This window comes from Carettochelys insculpta, chromosome 6 (assembly GCF_033958435.1).
Source record: "Carettochelys insculpta isolate YL-2023 chromosome 6, ASM3395843v1, whole genome shotgun sequence".
Lineage (NCBI taxonomy): Eukaryota > Metazoa > Chordata > Testudines > Carettochelyidae > Carettochelys > Carettochelys insculpta.
This window is the reverse complement of record NC_134142.1, coordinates 45236374-45254940: the sequence shown is the minus strand read 5'-3', so window position 1 is coordinate 45254940 and position 18567 is coordinate 45236374. Positions and strand designations below refer to the sequence as shown.

Here is an 18567-nt window from a genome sequence, read left to right as displayed (position 1 = left end):
AAAAGGAGCTCCGCATTCTTTCAATTTACTTTCTAAAGAACACTTTTGCATGAAGATGCTCCACAGGATCTTTCGAAAAAGCCTCCTTTTGAAAAAGCTTTTGAAAGAACTTGCTAGTGGAGATGCAGCCCTTGGGTTTAGCAGAATACTTTGTGTGAGGCTATGACTACACTACAAAGCTTATGGAAACCATTGCAGTGCATGCATAAATTTCTACTTTTTGTAAACACTTATTTAAACCATGAATACTGGACATTTTGAAGAAAGGCTGTACTTAATTATGCCCACATCTTCAGTTAGAACAATTCAGTACCTACAGCAAAACCAAGGAACATCAGATTTGACATTTCTTAAATTTATAAAGCTGAAAAAGTAATTTAAAAACAAAATGAAAATATTTTTCAGGCCTTCTTTACATAGCATAAAAAAGCAAAAAAGGCACAGGCCCAGTTTAAAAAATTCTGTGCAAGTCACCTTTAAAATTCACAGATTTTTGCTAATAGCATTTTACAAATATTACAGGATGCTGTGGAAAGTTTTCAAGAAGCACTGAAGCTACTGTCTCTTTCAGCAAAAATCTTGCCCAATACATCTGAGGCTGCTGAAATTTATTATTTAATGGGGCTGTGCTATATGGAGCAAGTTAATTTATTACAGGTGCGTATTTATTATTTAGAACATATTATTACTGTGGCTGTAAGAACTGGAAACAAGATTAACTAAAAATAAAACATGTTTAAGATCACTTTCCACTATTTTTACATATTTGTACTCTTTAGTTTTTATCAGAACAATGTGTGAACAATTTTTCCATGCCACTGTTACCATATTTAATTAGGTATGCATGTCTTTTGTTGTGTTTCTAATGAAGGTAAAATCAACATAAATATCTTATCTATACCTTAATGTTCCCATTATGTTGTTATATGCAACCATACCCAATTTTGGGGACAGCATGTTAGTTAACTGTTACTTTTTTGCAAAGGTTAAAGACATATCCCAGCAGTCTAATCCTATTTCAAAGTTTGGCATTTATTTTAAACATGATACAAATAATTTTTAACCAGGTACTTTTTGTTGTGTAATTTTAATACATTTTTCTAAGTGCATTTTAATACTAAATACTTTTCTATTTTTTAAGCTACAGTGACAGACTTATTTATCAACAGTTTGAGCTGAAGCCCACTGCAATCAATGAGTCTTCTTCAGTGGGCTTTAGATCAGGTCTTGTATGAATAGGATCTATTCTGTGCATTAATAATGCCAGCTTCAGAAAGCTTATAAACCCTAGCCTTCACCTCAATTTGAAGTATTACAAAATTGACATTAACAAATCTTTTTTAAAAGTACCTGCTTGCCTATTGTTGTATGACTTTTCCCCATTCTTCTTTCTTATTCTGTAAAAGCCGAGCTATGTGCCACCAAGTTGCATGTGTCTTGGGTTAACATGATTGCAGCCCCTGACAGGTATGGGGAAACTGCTCCTGTCAGAGGTGGCATCTGAGAGTCAGGCTGCTCTCCCTGACAGGAGTGGGGAAACTGATGAGAGCACCAGCCCTGCTCGGTTTCATGGCTCTGCAAAGGAGAGGGAGGTGGGATCCAGGCCCGGCTCCCTTCCCCTCACTGGAGTTAGGAAACTGACCAGGGCTGGTGCTCTCGTCAGTTTCCTGGATCCCTGCCCCCGAAGATGAGTGGGAAATTTGACTTACACAGGGGTCGGGAGAATGCAACCCCCGTGTAAGTCAGAGGTCCACTGTATTTTTAGAGACTGGAATTGCAAACACTTATGCACATATATAGTGTGTTTGACCACAGCAGGTTTAATTATCTTTTATTTGTATTTCAGTAGCACCTTACTGTTACAAACAAGATAGGGGTACTTTGCTAGGCACTGTTCCAAACCACAGTAAAAAACAAAAATCTCTTTTCTGGAAAACTTACAATTTTATGTAAATATGACACACAACGGTAGGTGAAAAGGAGTATTATTATCATGCTCATTTTACATATGGGGCACCAAAGAAATGAAAAATTAAAGCTCTATTCAGAAAAGCACTCAAGTACTTGTTAAGTTCATTCCAGTACAGCAAAACACTTCAGCATATGCGTAAGTCCCACAGATATAAGTGGCGCCTGAACAAGTGCTTAAATATTTGCTGAGTAGAAACGGGCCTATGCAGTAAAGTTCATGTCTACCTGCTTTGCTGCATCTGGGCCTAAATATTCTTGTCACAATTATGTAGAAAGACTGGGAAAAGCCAGAAATGTACACACAGATCCTAAATGCCAGTGTGTTGTACTATCCACTAGGCAAATCTTCTCTTGGCTAAGTAAAGTTACAGAAATGTGTGTTTATAGGACTGGGCTTTAGACTATGACATCTGTAGGTAGAAGCCCTGTTTCTGAATAGTGCCTAGCATGCCTTAGGCATTATTTCAACAATAGCAATATAAACTTTAATAGTTCTTTAGTCATAGAAAACCAGTGACTAATGTCTACCATATATTTTAATTGCCACTATTATAGATGACTTAAATTTGAAATGTCACCTGACATAAGGACTTCACTCTTACAAACTGCTCTGTTTTAGGTGAAGAAGGCAGTAATATATGGGCTGAATGGCCGTTTTGTAGTTTACCTTCAAAATGGATCTGTCAGACCAGATTATCTCTCTATCTTGAGATCAGAGCTGCTTTAAATTCTGTGGCAGACTTCATGCTTAGTTCCGAGAACAAGACCTACTTTTACAATGTTGTGAGACTCGCCAGACATAGTATCACAATGTTGGCTTTGTCTGCACTGGCAGGTGTAAAGTACTGTCAGTTAAAGTGCTGATCATAGAGCACAGCAGTGAAACCACTGTTGTGTATCCACATAGTCGGTTGCCAGCGCAGTAGTGGGACCACACTTGCAGCAAGGTGGAGGGGGAATTGTGGAACATTCTGGGTCTGTCCCAGTACCCTGTGGTGCATCAGTTCACATCCCAGCAATCTCTGTGCTTCTGCCAGCATTTGGCACCATCTTTCAATGTCTTTTTTGTTGCACACTCTGCCTTCTTGGCCTGTGGGAATGGATTCCAAACTGTTGAATAAAATGCTGACAAGTCTCATTAATACATCACTCAAATGGCATTTGAGTTATTCCTTAAATGGCAAAGTGATGATGGGGAGTCAGACCCTGAGCTTGCCATGCATCGTACATACAACATGTGTATGTGGCATGCACAGAGATGCTGAACACAGTGGCATGCTGCCTTTGGGCTTGGAAAACAAGCACTCAGTGGTGGGATCACATAGGCAGGCAAGTCTGGGATGGCTCCAGAACTTTCAGGTGAGGAAAGCCACTTTCATGGGACGGTGAGTTTGCCCCATCCTATGGCGCAAGAACATGAGAATGAGAGCTGCTCTGCCCGTGGAGAAGTGTGTGGCAATTTTACTGTGGAAGCCGGATATTCCAGTCAGCTGCTGATCAGTTGCTAGTCATGTTGGAGTAGGAAAGTTGGCTGTTGGGCTAGAGTTGATGGAAGTGTTCAAAGCCGTCAATCGCATTCTGCTCCAAAAGGCTGTGACTCTGGGCAACGTGGCTGAAACTGCAGATGGTGTTGCAGATGGGCTTCCCTAACTGTGGAAGGGTGATAGATGTCATGTATATTCCAGCTCTGGCACCAGACCACCTGATTCTGAGTTCATGAAAGGGAATGGGTATTTCTCCATAGTTCTCCAGGCTCTTGTGGATCGACATACAGCAGACCCCCAACTTATGTGGAGGTTGCATTCTTGTGCAACCCCGCGTAAGTCAAATTTCCTGCTATTTGGGGGAGCCAGAAAACTGACCAGTGCTGCAGCTCTGGTCAGTTTCCCCATGTCTGTGAGTAGTGGGGAGCTGGAGCCCTGCTCCCAGCACCCTGCCGCTCCTCTGAGCGGTGGGCAGCCCAGAGCCAGGTCACGTTAAACCAAGATATGCATAACATGAGTGAGTGTACCTCAGGATTCAACTGTACATATTTTGCAGACATTAACACACTGATTGGCTGTCCCAGAGTAAGTGTACATACAACACAAGACCAGAGTCCTTCGTGGATACAAAATTGGTATTCACATCCACATCTACGTCTTCAAAAATGAACTGTGGACATCCACGTACAGTGACATGAAGACCTATGGATATAGTGCAGATATCTACAAATTTGCAGTGTTCTAGATACAAAATTTGTGCCTGCTTCTGCATCCATATCTGCAAAAATGAACCAGGGGTTTCCACATCTGCAGATTTGCAGAGCTCTACACAAGATCACCAAAATGATGAGTTAACCACTGGGATAGGGGATTTCGTTGGAACAGGGCCTTATTGTAGTCTCAGCCGGTGTGTCTTGAGCACTGTGGACTCTATAATAAGTAACATCCACATGTGTTCCACAGGCTTTGGTAATCCAGAAAGATATTTCTCTGCTGAGGATAAGAAGGGAAGCAAAGGAGAATCTTCTGTGACACTGTGGCTTCTGTCTTGGCCCTTACATGGCTCACCTATATGCAGCAATGGTCCCCTTCCATTCTTACTGCACAGTGGCATGGGCGAATTACCCTTAATGGGACAGCAAACACAGCATCTGCCACAGAACCTGTGGAGGTGAATATCCCAGAATCTCTGTGATACCTCTGATGAGATCTGTGATGCTGATACTGTGAAGAGAGACCATCAACACCCTGTTCCGCATCTGACTAGCTCTGTGTTGCTACAAGCACCACACTGACCCACGCCTGCTTTCTGCAACCCTTCCACCCCCAAAAACTCACTTCAGTGCTTCCAGGTATCAGAGCTGCTTACCAGACACAGTTGATGATGTTCGTGCTTAGTGTTTTCTGGGGGAGCAAATAACTCCTCTCTATGCATTTGAGGATGCATGTGGATGCAGACCTGTCCTCTGGCTCTGATTCCACACACCGCCACCCCCAGCATCCTCATCCGGGATTTCCTCCTCCTGTCTTGGTCCATTTTGGGATGGACCCTGAGGCCCCAAAGTTTCTGTGGAGATCTTTGGAAGAGAGGTGGGATTGTCCCCAAATATGTCATCCAGTTCTTTGTAGAACCAGAAGGTTGTGGCTGCAGCAGCAAGGTGGTGGGGATTGCCTCCTGTACCTTGTGGTGCATGTTTTGCAGCTCCTACACTTTGGCTTGGTCTCTGCAAGGACAGAAAGTTGATTCCAGATATGCAGTTCTAGCTATGTCATTAGTGTAGCTAGAACCAATGTATCAGGATCGACTTCCTGCCCCTGCTCTTGCTGATGTTCCTTACTCCACATGATAGCATGGAGCACCAGAGTCAACAGCTGAGCCCAGAAGGATCGATTATGCCAAGTCTTCATAGCTGCAGCAAAATCAAACTCCAAGAGACCGATCATGGCACATCAAAGGTTGAGTAAGGATAGATTAACCCTTTGACCCTGCATTGCAGTGCATCCTGGTCATGGCCCCTTTTGGTCATGCATCTCAATACCTGCACATATGTATCATTCCTACAGCCAGTGTGCATTCTTCTCTCCCTGAAGGCTGTTGAAGTCCAGGACCTCTGCATGGCTGCAAGCAGGGAATTTCTTGATGTATGATGCGGGCACGATCACCTGGAAAAAATGTGCTGAGAGCACACCACATGTCCTAAGGCAAACAGTAAGAAGACTTTTAAAATTGCAAAGCAATCCAAGGGGAAGTCTGAGGGCTGGTCCCCTGAGGGGAGGGCAAGGAGAATTAAACCGATGACAAAAGAGCTGAGAACAGGTGTTGTGGGAAGATGTCGGATGCCTGTCACAGAGCTGTAGGGTGCCATGGCATCCCAGTGGCATCCCAGGGCTGTGTCCAGAGTGCGGCAAGCTCAATGAGCAACATAGAGGGAATTTACCTAGAGCACAGGAACTGCAGATCTAGTGCATACCAAGTGCCTTGCCACTGTGGCCAACTCAGGCATTACAGCATTTTGAGCTGATTTACTGTGTTGTAACTTGACAATGTAGATAAGGCCATTACTGTTGTAATCGTGTTAATCTCCTTTCTGAGACATTCGTAGGTAGTAATCAAACGTGAGTAAAGCACCTGGTATGGCATATCATCACGATAAGGAATGGGTGACGTTCCGTTTAGAATACAGTAACCCCTCACTTTGTGTGTCTTCAGGTTGCATGAAACTCGCTTTAATGCAAGTTTCACACAACTGGAAGACGCGTGGTTGTCAGCCTGCTTAGCTTCCTGCAGAGGCAGTCAGCTAGACAGGCTAAGAGACCCTTCCCCCTGCCTTCCCAGAGCAGCACTAGGCACCACTCTGGGAAGGTAGGGGGAAGGCTTTTAGCTCACTTAGCTGCCTGCTGCTGATTGCAGCCTCGCTTTGGGAAGGTAGGGAGAAAGGTTTTAGCGCCCCTAACTGCCCACTGCTACAGGCAGCTAGGGGGGCTAAAACCCCTTGCCCCTCCCACGACTCCAGCTCAGCCCTAACCCTCATAGGGGTCTTCCAGCCCCAACCTGCACATGGGGCTCCCAGCCCCTGGTGCACTACAACCCCTCACAGGGCTCAGGCTTCAGCCCCAGCACAACACACTGGGCTCGGGCTCCAGCCCTCTGCCCACCACCCCCATGGACCCTGCTCCACCCTCCACACATCCCGGCTCAACTCCACTCTCCTGTCCCCCCTGCAGCCCTAACCCACCCCAGGTTTAACTGCTTGGTCCCAACCCCACCCCCCAGCTTACCCGAAATTCGGGTTCCACACAACCCGCGCGTATCCTGAGGGACTACTGTATGTGGTTGCCAGCACACTGGCAGATCCCATAAAATCAGTGTTTTTTGTATTCCAGTATGAAGAAACATTTGCAGAAGGGCCTTTAAACAAATCACATTCCAAATGTTTACTGATGTAGCAAATAATTTTAATATGTCAGTTATTTATGGTCACAGGACCAAATTCTACCCTTGTTTATATCAGTGTGCTCCCACTGAAGAAAAAGGTGTAATATAAGTATTAAACGTGGGAAGAATTTCACTTAATGTGTTTGTCTCATATGTTGTACTGAAAATTTTAAAAACTAAGTAGGAGTAAAATAGTGAAAACATAAAAGTGTTACTGGGTTTTAAAGGCAAATATTCTGTCTGTGATTCCAATTGTGCAAGTGGATTACATTAACTCACACCATTATGTCATATTCTAGGCCTATCAAGCTTTTAGCCTTTCTGTAAAGATATACCCACATTTTCCTGATGCTTTTTATCAACGAGGACTGTGCAGAATGCAGCTCAAACAATCTAAGTGCATCCAAGATTTCAATCGGGCGCTTGCCATTAATCCAGAACATTTTCAGGTAAATCCAAAACATTTACCGTTCAGATGGTTTGGTTTCAGGTAGGATTTGAAAGCAGTTTTAAAGAATCCAGAACTCAGGATTACTTTTCCAGGAAGAAGTGCAGGGTCTTAATGTGTGAATGATATGATGGTGTCAGAGTAAGGGATTAGATTATTAGGAATGGTGGAAAATTTTGGCAGAAGGGGAGCCTATGCTGGAAGGATGTACTCCACCTCAACCAAAAGAGAACCAGATTGCGGGCAGATAAAATTAAAAAGGTCATAAAGTGTTTTTTATATTAAGGGCTGTGGAAAGCTGACAAGTCCAGAGGACAACATGGTTCCAACAGAGACATTCGTTTAAGAGGATTCTCTTTATCCCAGTGAAGAGGAGATGGTGGCAGATGATAAAATGAAAGGTTTCCATTCGATTACATCACATAATGGCAGATAGCTAAAAAGTAACATTCTTAAGTGTTATCAACAAACATTAAAATTCTAAATACGAAGATGGGTGAACTTATGCCTTGTATTAAATGAGGATATTGATATAATAGTCATCACAGAAACGGATCTGGAAAAATGGGGTAAACGCTGAAGTGGCAAAATTTGCAGAGGATACAGAACTGCTCAGAATAGTTAGCTTCAAAGCAGACTGGAAAGAGTTACAAAAGGATCTCACAAAAATGGGTGACTGGGCAACAAAATAGCAGATGAAATTCTATAATGATGAAAACAAATGAATGCACCCTGGAAATCATAATCCCACCTGCACACAGAAAATGGTGAGATCTAAATTATCTGTCATGTGGATAGTTCTCTAAAAACAACTGCTCACAGTTCAGTGGCAGTCAGAAGAGCTAAGAGAACATGCAGAATCACTAGGAAAAGGATCAATAATAAGACAAAAATATATTACCGCTATAAATCCATGGTATCTCCCATCTTGAACACTGCATGCAGGCCTGGTTGCCCCATCTCAAAAAAGATCTATTGGAATTGGCAGAAGTACAGTCAAGGATAGCAAAAATGAATATAAGTTTGGAATACAATTGCCAACTCTGAATAAAGCTATTCCAGGAGATATTTCTCCAGTATTTTCCCATTTCAGTTTCTTAAAAATTGCTTTCAGTAGTTGCATGGAGATCAGGGCGAATACCGGGAGACTCTATGACAATCTTGGAGGGTTGAAAACCCTAGTATGGAATAGATTCCATATGTGGAGAGATTAAAAATTAAAAAGACTGGAACTTCTTGGCTGGGAAAAGAGATGGCTAATGGATGAGGGGATATGATAGAGATCTGTAAAATCATGACTGGTGTGGTATCAATAGGGCTTCTTTTCTGGGAGGGGTATAATGATTTCTGTAGAAGAGCAGTTCTTCACACTAATTAATGTCCATCTCCTGAAGGGTGATTCATACAGTCACAGTCTTACACTACACCCACTCAAATAGCACATTACGTTCAAACAGTACATTACAGAAACAATCAATGCAGGCAGCAACTCGTAAGCATTCAGTGGAGTCCAAACACAAAGCACTTGGTTATAATTCTAATTCTTGCCATATTATTTTTAACCCACAAATGAGCCAAATAGATTCTACCTACGTATCTGTCAGTGTTCAGCTGAGACACAGGGACGTTGGCGTGAGCTGGCATCCGGTCTGACAATCACAATAACAATTTCTAAATGGTCATTTTTGTTCTTAAAGAGCTTAGTACAGTAAACTTTGTGATATCCAGCAACCCCAGGACTGGGAGGTTGCTGGATAGTCAAATATTCCAGTTAATGGAGAGCTGCTGGGGGGAGGCATAGGGTTAGGGTTAATAAGAAAATTCAGTAAGAAAATTCAGCCCCTCTCACCTCCCCAGTGCCAGCTTCTGCTCAACTGCTGCCCCATTTACCTTTTGGTGGGGACAGCAGGAGCCACTTGCAGTGCAGTCGACAGTGCCACAGACATCCCAGGGTGGAGCGTGGAGCTGCTTGTGGGGTGGTGGAGCCCTGCGAACAGCCACTTGCTGGGCGGCAGACACAGCCGCACCTGTGAGGAGCTGCTTGTAGGACAGTGGGCACAGCTGCGCCCCATGAGGAGTTGCTTGCGGGGAGATATCGCCACACAGATGCTATGCGGCTTGAGGAGCCTGGGGGTAGGGCGGGTTTGCACAACACCCTGGGACTCTCAGGAAAAAAAGAAAAAAAAGAAAGAAAGAAGGAAGCCGCGTTTGCCACATTATGCCAGTTATCTGAGAGTTCCGGTTGATCAAATAGCGGATAAACAAGAGTTTACTTTATAGTGCTTTCCAACCTTTTCACTAGTGCAGACCCCCCAGTCGCACCCCACCCCCGGCTGTTCACAGATCCCCCATCAAAGCCAATTCCACTTTCTATGTTAATTTTCATTCATCTTTTTTTTCCCCCCCTCCTGGAACCCCTTCAATACTCTCATGGACCCTCAGGTGTCTCTGGACGCCAGGTTGGGAACCACTGGCTTAGCAGGTTCTTTAAGGAATAGCTAGTCATTAACATTGTTTTGTTAAAATTTGGGGTGGGAGTTGTGTCCTCCTATGGCTTTTTCCTTTTTGAATTCCAAAGATAATTTTTCTTCATTCAATTTTTGGTAGGTCTAAGGGATTTTAAGTTCCTTCTTATTTCAATATTCATGTTGTTTTTCATTATTAAAACTAAAGTACCCATTGTTCATTTAATTTGCTTAGTTTTATGATTACTATACATAGAAGTTTTAAGTCCTTTATGAAAAAGTAACCACTGAGTAAAGGTAAGGCATTGTCCAAGATATTATTAAATTTTTTTAATACTTGTACTGCAGCACATTTCTGTTTTTATCTTTAAAGGCATATTTAAGTCGTGCAGCTTACTATGGCAGCAAAGGAAGATATTCCAAAGCAATTCTGAATTGTAACGAGGCTATCAAAATTCACCCTAACAGTGTGAGAGCCTACCTCTACAGAGGAACTTTGAAATATCACAATAAGGTACAGGCATGTGTTATCCCTTGGATGAAGCTGATGAAATATATTTGTTGTTTATCTGTAGAAAGAATAAAAAGTCTGGGGACCACTGCTTTCTAAATTTGTGGGGAATTTCTCCAAAGATGTATACTTCCCTTTCCCCAGCACCTTGGAAGGCACTTCACTGGGGGTGGGGGTGCCCTGTGGGTCTGGAAGGGATGCAGTGGGGTGGGTTTTCTAAGCTAGCTGGAGTTATCTCAAGTTTACTTCCTCTGGACCCATGGAGGAAGGTCCCATAAGTGTATGTGGCCTCAGGAGCACCTACAGCTCCATAATAAACTACCATCCAAATTAGGAGACGATACAAAGTGATAGGTCGTGAAGGGTCAGAGAGAGGGTAAAGAATAACGTAGCTAGCAACATTAAAGATTGACTAATACAACCATGGGAATGATAAAGTAAAGTAATAAGACTCAGTTATACAGTCTTGGTCTAGTCAAAATTCCCTAGAAATTAGTAGAAATCCCACCTAAGGAAAGACTGCTATAACTGACCTGTAGCGAATTTTGACAAACTGATGTGAGAGAATTTCTTTCTGTACAGATAAGAGACAAGAAAAGCAAAACTGTATGGTCAAATTTTTCCATTACTGTGTCCTTTAGGACAGAATACAAGATGCTGTGAAATATATAGTGTTTTTATATGAAATATTTTTATGTGCAGACGTACAAAAATGCCATTGAAGACTTAACAAAGACCATAGATTTGGACAAAGTCTGCATTTTGGCATACTACAACAGAGCAATCTGTTATCAACAAATAAAGGATTTTAGAAAGGTACTATATCCTTTTATTCAAGAGCACATAATTACACATGTGACAAGGTGAGAGTGGGAGGGGGTAAGAACAAGAGGGAAAAGCAGGGCAGGAAAACAAGCAGAGTGTGAGCACCTGGGGAGGAAGACACCCTGGGTCAATTGGGGCCAGCTGGTCCCACTTAAGGCTGCTTTTAAAAGAGCCCTTGCCCAGTAGGCAGGGGAGAGAGAGGGGAGGAGCAGAGTGGAAAAAAGCAAAGCAAGTTTTCTAGAGGCAGCAAAAGAAGGAGAGGAGTGTTCAGCCACAAGGGGCTAAAGCCCCTGCCCAGGAGACCTGAGATTTGGAGTAAGGCCAAGCAGGCTGAACACACAGGATGAGCCAAACCAGGAGGGGGAATCGCCTGCTGCTGCTACTACCACTGCCACTACCTGGAGGAGGTATGGGGGAAAGGAATTGTCTGGGGAAGTGGCCCAGGGAAGAGCTGTGGTATTTGTAACGAGGGGAGCCCTCCCCCACCACCAGCAGCCACACAGGGTCCTTGGGCTGGAACCCGGAACAAGTGGGTGGGGCCCGGGTTCCTCCCAGACCACTATCTCCCCTGCTTCCCCCTCCTCAAGAAGGTCAATGGTGTCTGGCCTGTGAGAGAGTGGACTAAATAGAGGCCTGGAGCCCAGGAGCCTGCCTAGCCTTGCCACACACAGTTGTTGAAAAATGCTAATACACTGTTTCTGAACGTTATTAGCAAGCTTTAATTTTTGCACTGACAGTCATTTACAACTGCATTTGCTGTACGTTGAAGCTCTGCATACCACATTTGGGTGTATACATGACAACAAGCGTACTCAATGAAGGAAAAGCTGAAAATCTGCCCTTATAAGACTAACATTTGTTGGGTTCATTTTATATCCATGCAGGGCTCTACTTATTTCAGGACGTAGTGTTCTGTAGACTTTTGCATTTCTGTTGTGATGTGTATATATTTGGCTTTTGGGATGCCAGAAGGATTTGCTATTAGTACTACTAGTGAGACAGTCACCCACCCTAGTATTAGGTATCAGATGATGGTAGTACTTCTGTCCTCTGATTATCTGAATCTTCATTTGTTGCTATCCTACTATTAGAAGCATATAGTGGCTTTAATTCTACAATTTTGCAGAAGGGGTCAGAAAGGTAGAGGAAAGAAAGGGAGTGTAGATGCAGAACAGGACCTGATTAAGGCAAGAAAGAGAATTGTAAATACTTGAGCCCATTTCTATCGTGTGAGGACAATGTGGTCCTGGTTCCCTGTGGTCCTTCTCTGAGGAGCAGAATTGGGGCAGAAGGCCCACATTTGGGGAAAAAAGATAGCATTTCCAGAGAGGTTGGACTTGGGTGTCAACAACCTCTCAAAGCCTTTTGTTTGATTACTTCCTCTCTGCAGATTTTTTTGCTCTGGAGGGAGATGTTACCACAATAGCTTCCAAAGGTGCCAAATCCTTACTACCCTGAACTCCTGCAATACTTATTTTACCCCTTATGGCTTCTCCAATATCTGTTCCAGCCTACAGATCTTTATTCTGAACTTCTCCCCCAAGTTCTCTTTGCTACTCAGAGACAAAGTGCTTCCATTGCCATTACCTACTCCCCTTTTGGAGGTGGTTTACATAGAGTGCCTGGAGGGCTCTCTCCCAGTGCTCATGATGTGGTCAGGCTTTAAAGCACTCAGCTGTGCTTTCATTTTAGCAGTGTAGACAAAGCCTTAACCTCTTTGCTACTGTATTCTGCAGATGGGGGGTTTTGTGTGCACCGAAGGTAATAGACAGCACTATGAGAAGAAAATAACTACACTCTTACGTTCCTTTTTATCATTTTGGCTCTGGTCCTGTAAACATTTAAGTATGTGTTTTTAGCATTTGCAGAGTCACACTGAAATCAATAGGGCTACTCAGGTACCTAAAATAAGGTATGAGCATTAGATTGTCAACTTAAATATCATTGTATATTTCTCAGTAAAATTAAATATTTTTAATTTTTTTAGGCTTTGAAAGACTATGGAATTCTTTTTCTTCTTGAACCTAATAAGGAAATGGTGTTGCCAGCGTTAGTTAACCGGGGATTAGTTTATGTGGAACTGGAAGACTACTCTAATGCATTAGAGGTATAAGATTCTTCTTGAACAAACAACATACCACATTTCATGGCTATTTTATGACATATATATATAACTAATGTAAAGAATAACATGCAAATTTAGCTATATTTCTAAGGGCAGGCCTGCACTACAAAGTTACGTTGGCTTAACTACATTGCTCAGGTCTGTGAAAAATTTCATGCCCAATGCAATGTAATTAAACCAACCTAAACCCTGGTGTGAACACTGCTAGATTGACAGAAGAATGTTTTCATCAGTTTAACTGCAGCCTCTTAAAGAGGTGGATGTACTACAGTGATGGGAGTGGGGGCGGAAATCCTTTCCATCATTGAAGTAAGTATCTGTGCTACTGTGGCAGAGTAGAAGCTCTGTCACTATACCTTTTCTAATGTAGATAAATCCTAAAGTACTAAAGGCCTACTTCTCATTAACACTATAGCCTCTGTACACACATCTGGCGGTGTAGATAGTTCTTAACATGGGCATAAGTGACAGTTACACTCTTTTTACTGCACCTCTACCCTTCCAGGCTACTTCTACACGAGGACACTACGTCTTAATAGTCTATTTCGAAGTAATGACATCGAAATATGCTACTTTGACGTGTATCATCCACACATCCTCCAGGGCTGGTGCCATTGAAATAGCAACGGGGAACATTGAAAGCGGATGCGCTGGATGGAAAAGCAGAGCGTCCACACACACAAGAGCCCCTCCTTTGAAATAAGGGGCCAGGAAAGTCTGTGGAAAGGCTCACAGGGGAGACTTGGCCTTCCAGGGCAACAGCAAGCCACTCCTTTAAAGGGCCCCTCCCAGACACACTCAGCCTGCACAGCACGAGGTCTGCAGAGTGCTAGCCACACTCAAGACCGAGTCACAGCAGTCGTGGACCCTCATCAGCAGCAGCAGCACCTGGAAGACTTTCAGGTTCTCACCTGAGCAGCAAGCGCCCTGCTAGATGCTGCATGGGAGGGTGCCCAGCAGCTCCTGGCAGGGGAGCCCTCCCTGGAGGAAGACAGGGATGCCCCTGACCACTGGACTCCCCTGTTCCTCCCCTGACAGATGCTTTGCCACCTCTGGAGCTACCCCACCAGCTCAGAGTTGTGGGAGCAGCTGGTCATGAGGGACTGGGATGACAACATGTGGCTACAGAACTTCCGTGTGCACCAGCAGACCTTCCTGGAGCTCAGCTAGTGGATCACCCTCACACTGAGGCACTAGGACACCCAGATGCAGCGTGCCCTCCCCGTCAAGAAGAGGGTCACAGTAGCTGTCTGGAAGCTGGCCACTCTAGACAGCTACCTCTCTGTGGGCCACCAGTTTGGAGTGGGAAAGGCCACAGTTGGGACCGTCGTCATGGAGGTAAGGAGGCCTGGGCATGCACCTACTGGGGGGTGGGCAGCCATGGAGGGGGCCCTGGGTGTGGGGCTGGGGAGGGAGGGGCCGGGCGGGGGCCTGCAGAGGGAGGTGGCTGGGGAGGGAGTGGCTGGGTGGGGGGTTGCCCAGGAGAGGGGATGCCTGGGAGGGAGGGACTGGGCAGGGTGGGTGCCTGGGAGGGCAGGGTGGGTGCCTGGGGGGACCGGGGCACCCTGAACGTCTCATGGCCGCTAGTGTCCCCTCCCCACAGGTGGTCCGTGCGCTCAATGTCTTGCTGCTCCAGAGGGTCGTCCAAGTCGGGGACCTGGACGTGGCCATCACGGGATTCACTGCCATGGGGTTCCTGAACTGCTTCAGGGCCCTAGATGGGACCCATATCCCCATCTGCACCCTGGACCACTGCAGGCCGCTTCCAGGATGTCTACGTGGGCTGGCCCGGCTGTACACATGATGCCCACATCTTCCAGAACTTGGGCCTATGCCCCTGACTGGACGTGGGACCTACATCCCCCAGAGGGAGATCCCTCTGGGGGACAGCACTGTGCCCCTCTGCCTTGTGGCAGATGTGGCCTGCCCCCTCCAGCTCTGGCTTATGCACCCATATGCTGGCCACCTCAATGCCAGCTAGGAGTGGTTCAATGGTTGCCTGAACCATGCCCGCCAATTGAAGGGCCGGTAGTGGTGCCTCCTCGCCCACCTAGACGTTGGCTTCCAGAGCATCCCTCAGGTTGTGGGCGCATGCTGCATGCTCCACAACATTGTCAAGAGCAAGGGGGAGGCCTTCGTCCAGGAGTGGGCTGTCAACACCGGCAAGGGCTTCCCCCAGCCGTCTGCCACACCCAGTCACCAAGCCTACCACGAGGGGGTAAGCTCCGCAATGCCCTGCGGGCCCATTTTGATCAGGGGGCCCTCTGAGTACCTCCCTGGCCATCCCGGCAGGCTTCCGCACACTGCCCCCACCACCCGCACACCACCCCCTCCACCTGCACACGATCCACCAAGCACACATCTCACAGGGTTCTTTGAAAAATAAAACTGTGGATTATTGAATAAGTGATAAAAACCGTCTGGTATGGTATGTGCACAACAAACTGGAACTAATATACAAGTGGGGGGACAACTATATACAGATAGGGGGACAGCTATATATATGGGGGACCAGTGGATGGCTCGGCTGTCAGCCCATCACTCTGTGGTGGGGGTAGAGGGGTGCAACCTCTGGCGGGTTTGGGTTGTGGACCCCCCACTTGTCTGCAGTCCCCGACAAGGCAGGCTGGGAGCCAGGAGGACTGGCAGGTAGGGCCAGGATGCCTCCCCTGGCTGGTCTTCAGCCCCAGGGGGTTCCAGTCCTGTGGGGCTGGCAGGTGGGGCAGCAGGTGGGGTGTTGGGTGGAGCAGCAGGGAGGGTGGCAGGAGGGGCAGTGCGGTGCGGGGCGGGGGGGGAGCCAGGCCATGGCCTCCCTGAACGATGCGGCTATGTCCCTGAAAACCCCCATAAACTCCTGCCATGCTGCCTGGCACCAGGTGGACTCCTCGCGGTCAAATTGTAGCCTCTCTTCGGCCACCTCCACCTGCTGCTGGACAGCCACCAGGAGCTGAGGGTCCACGGAGCCATCCCTTGGGTCTGGCAGTGGTGAGCCCATCCTGGCCTTGGTTGTGTCCCCAGGTGCTGGTGGTGCCTGACCTCTGGCGGGCTCTCTGGGACAATGGAGGGTGCCTGGCTGCCTGGGGCCTTGAATGGTGCGGCTGCGGAAAGGGAGGGAGAGAGAGGGAGGGGAAGTCTGTTAGTACTGTGCCCTGGCCCAAGCCTCTGTCCTCCCTTGGGTGCTGGGTTGCCGTCCCCTGTCTGTGGGTGTGGTGTCCCTGTTGGTGGCCCCATTGCATGCCCCCTGGGGTTGGGGCATGACACTGTCCGTGGGTGTGGGTGCTGACAGGCACTGATGGCCATGCTGCCATCCTGGGACCAAGCCGTGGCTGAGCAGTTGTGGGTTGGGTCTGCTGGGTGTGTTTGGGGCCCCGGTCATGTCTAGTGCCCCCACCCTGTGGCCTGGGGGTGTGTGCCCTGTGAGGTATGTACCTGACCAGCCACTGCTGTGGTCGGGGAAACCTGGTAGGCGGATGCCTGGCTGGTGCTCGGGGAAGTCAATGTGGAGACCCCCACACCTCGCTGCTGGACCCCTCCCTGGTGGTCCCAAGGGATGGCTCCTCGGGTGGGCCCCAGGGTGCAGGGCTGACCTCTAGCTCTGAGGCCTGCTGGGACTCCTTGGCCACAGTGGCCAGGGGGAGGAGGTGTCCTGGGGGTCCAGGATGGCCCTAGCTCTCTGTAATAGGGGCAAGTGGTGGGGCAGCCTCAGACCAGCTGGCCAAGTCCCAGGCCCGGGCACAGCCCTGCCACAACTCCTTCACCTTGCTCCGGACGTGCTCTGGAGTGCAGGGAGGGTGACCCTGGGTGGCCAGGCCCTCGGCCAGTTGGGCGAACACTTCCGCGTTCCACCGCTTGCTCTCCATCAGGTGGAGCGCCTCCTCCTCACCCCAGAGCCCCAGCAGGTCTCGGAGCTTGGCCTCTGTCCAGGAGGGCCCCCCCCCCATTTGGCTGCTGGGGGTGCCTGTGTCCCCTTGGGGCGGGGGAGCCCTAGGGGTGCTCTGGGGGCTGGCTGAATGCCATGGCGCTGGGTGTATGGTTCGGGGTCTGTGGAGGGCGTGCAGGGCTGCCACATGCATGTGCTGCTGCCTGCACGCTCTCAGCTTCATGCCACAGGATATCTGGGTCCATGGTGCTTTAAGGGCTGCTGCGCATGGTGATCATAGAGCCCTGCAGGGGCTGGACAGCAAGTCTCAACCCCTCAGCTGATTGCCACCATAGAGGGCCCCACTCTTCCAAAGTAGCGGAATGTGAAGCGTCTACACACTCCCTGCTTCGACATTTAACTTTGAAGTAGGGAGCTATTCCCATCTTCTGATAGGAATAGCGATTTCGACATCTTGCCACCTAATGTTGATTTCAACTTCGAAGTAGTTCACGGCATGTGTAGATGCAACACGCACTATTTTGACTTTGGAAGTACTTGTGTCCACTACTTAGAAGTAGCTGGCTAGTGTAGATGTGGCCTGGCCAGAGTCATATAATATGGCCTCAGTGTAAATAAGAACCAAGATCAAAATATTCAAGGTTTACGTTAATATAAAATGCAAAGGTCTGCCTTCACTGTCTTGCACCTTGAATAGTCATTTTCTGTTTATGCAAGTGAATGGAGGATTTTGATTTGTTTGTGGTTTACATTCTCTCTGCACAAGGAGAAATGACCATTCCTGGTTGACATTACAGATGATACAAGTCCTGTTTTGTTTTGTTTTTCCTTCCAGATTGCAGAAAAGAATTGCAGTCTTGTCATTGATCCATTATCTAGACTTCTCTCTAATACATTGGTAGTTATGCCTGGAAACAAATAGCAGGACTGAATTCTAAGCATTAAATAGTCTCACAGATACCTTTTCTTCATTCTTAAAAATATAATTTCTCAAAAGCCTTTATTTATTATGACTTAAAAGAAATAGTATTTTTGGTAATGTTTATGTTTTCATTTCGGATGGGTAACTTTAGGCTTTAAATTTTTGTTTGTGTGGTAGCAATGATTTCAGCATGGGCACTCCACAAAATTTGATTTGTTTCAAAGATATATGCACAAACGGTAATAGTTACATGTGTGAAGACCCAGATATATCTCATTAGAAATGCCTTAAAAATTTCTTCACGCTTGCTAGGCCTTGCATAGGAATTGCTGAACCAGAACAATTACTGGATAGGCCTTTGTCTTATGCCGCAAAATATAACAAATTGAAGAGGCTCAATAGAAAGATTCAGGTGGTAAATATTTTGGCATGTGCGGGCTCCTGAAAGGAGAACAGGGACTTGCATATGTTTTATCATCCATGTTGAACCTATAAATGTA

General features: G+C 46.4%; 1 protein-coding gene across 1 annotated transcript in view; it reads left to right on the top strand.

Moving 5' to 3' along the window:
* TTC6 (tetratricopeptide repeat domain 6) overlaps positions 1-18567 on the top strand; it is a 108872-nt gene that overhangs the window by 79838 nt on the left and 10467 nt on the right. The window contains exons 24-28 of the mRNA XM_074997534.1: positions 523-657; positions 7191-7340; positions 10178-10318; positions 11018-11131; positions 13128-13247. Coding sequence (XP_074853635.1) covers positions 523-657; positions 7191-7340; positions 10178-10318; positions 11018-11131; positions 13128-13247 — 660 coding nt within the window. The remainder of the gene's footprint in view (positions 1-522; positions 658-7190; positions 7341-10177; positions 10319-11017; positions 11132-13127; positions 13248-18567) is intronic.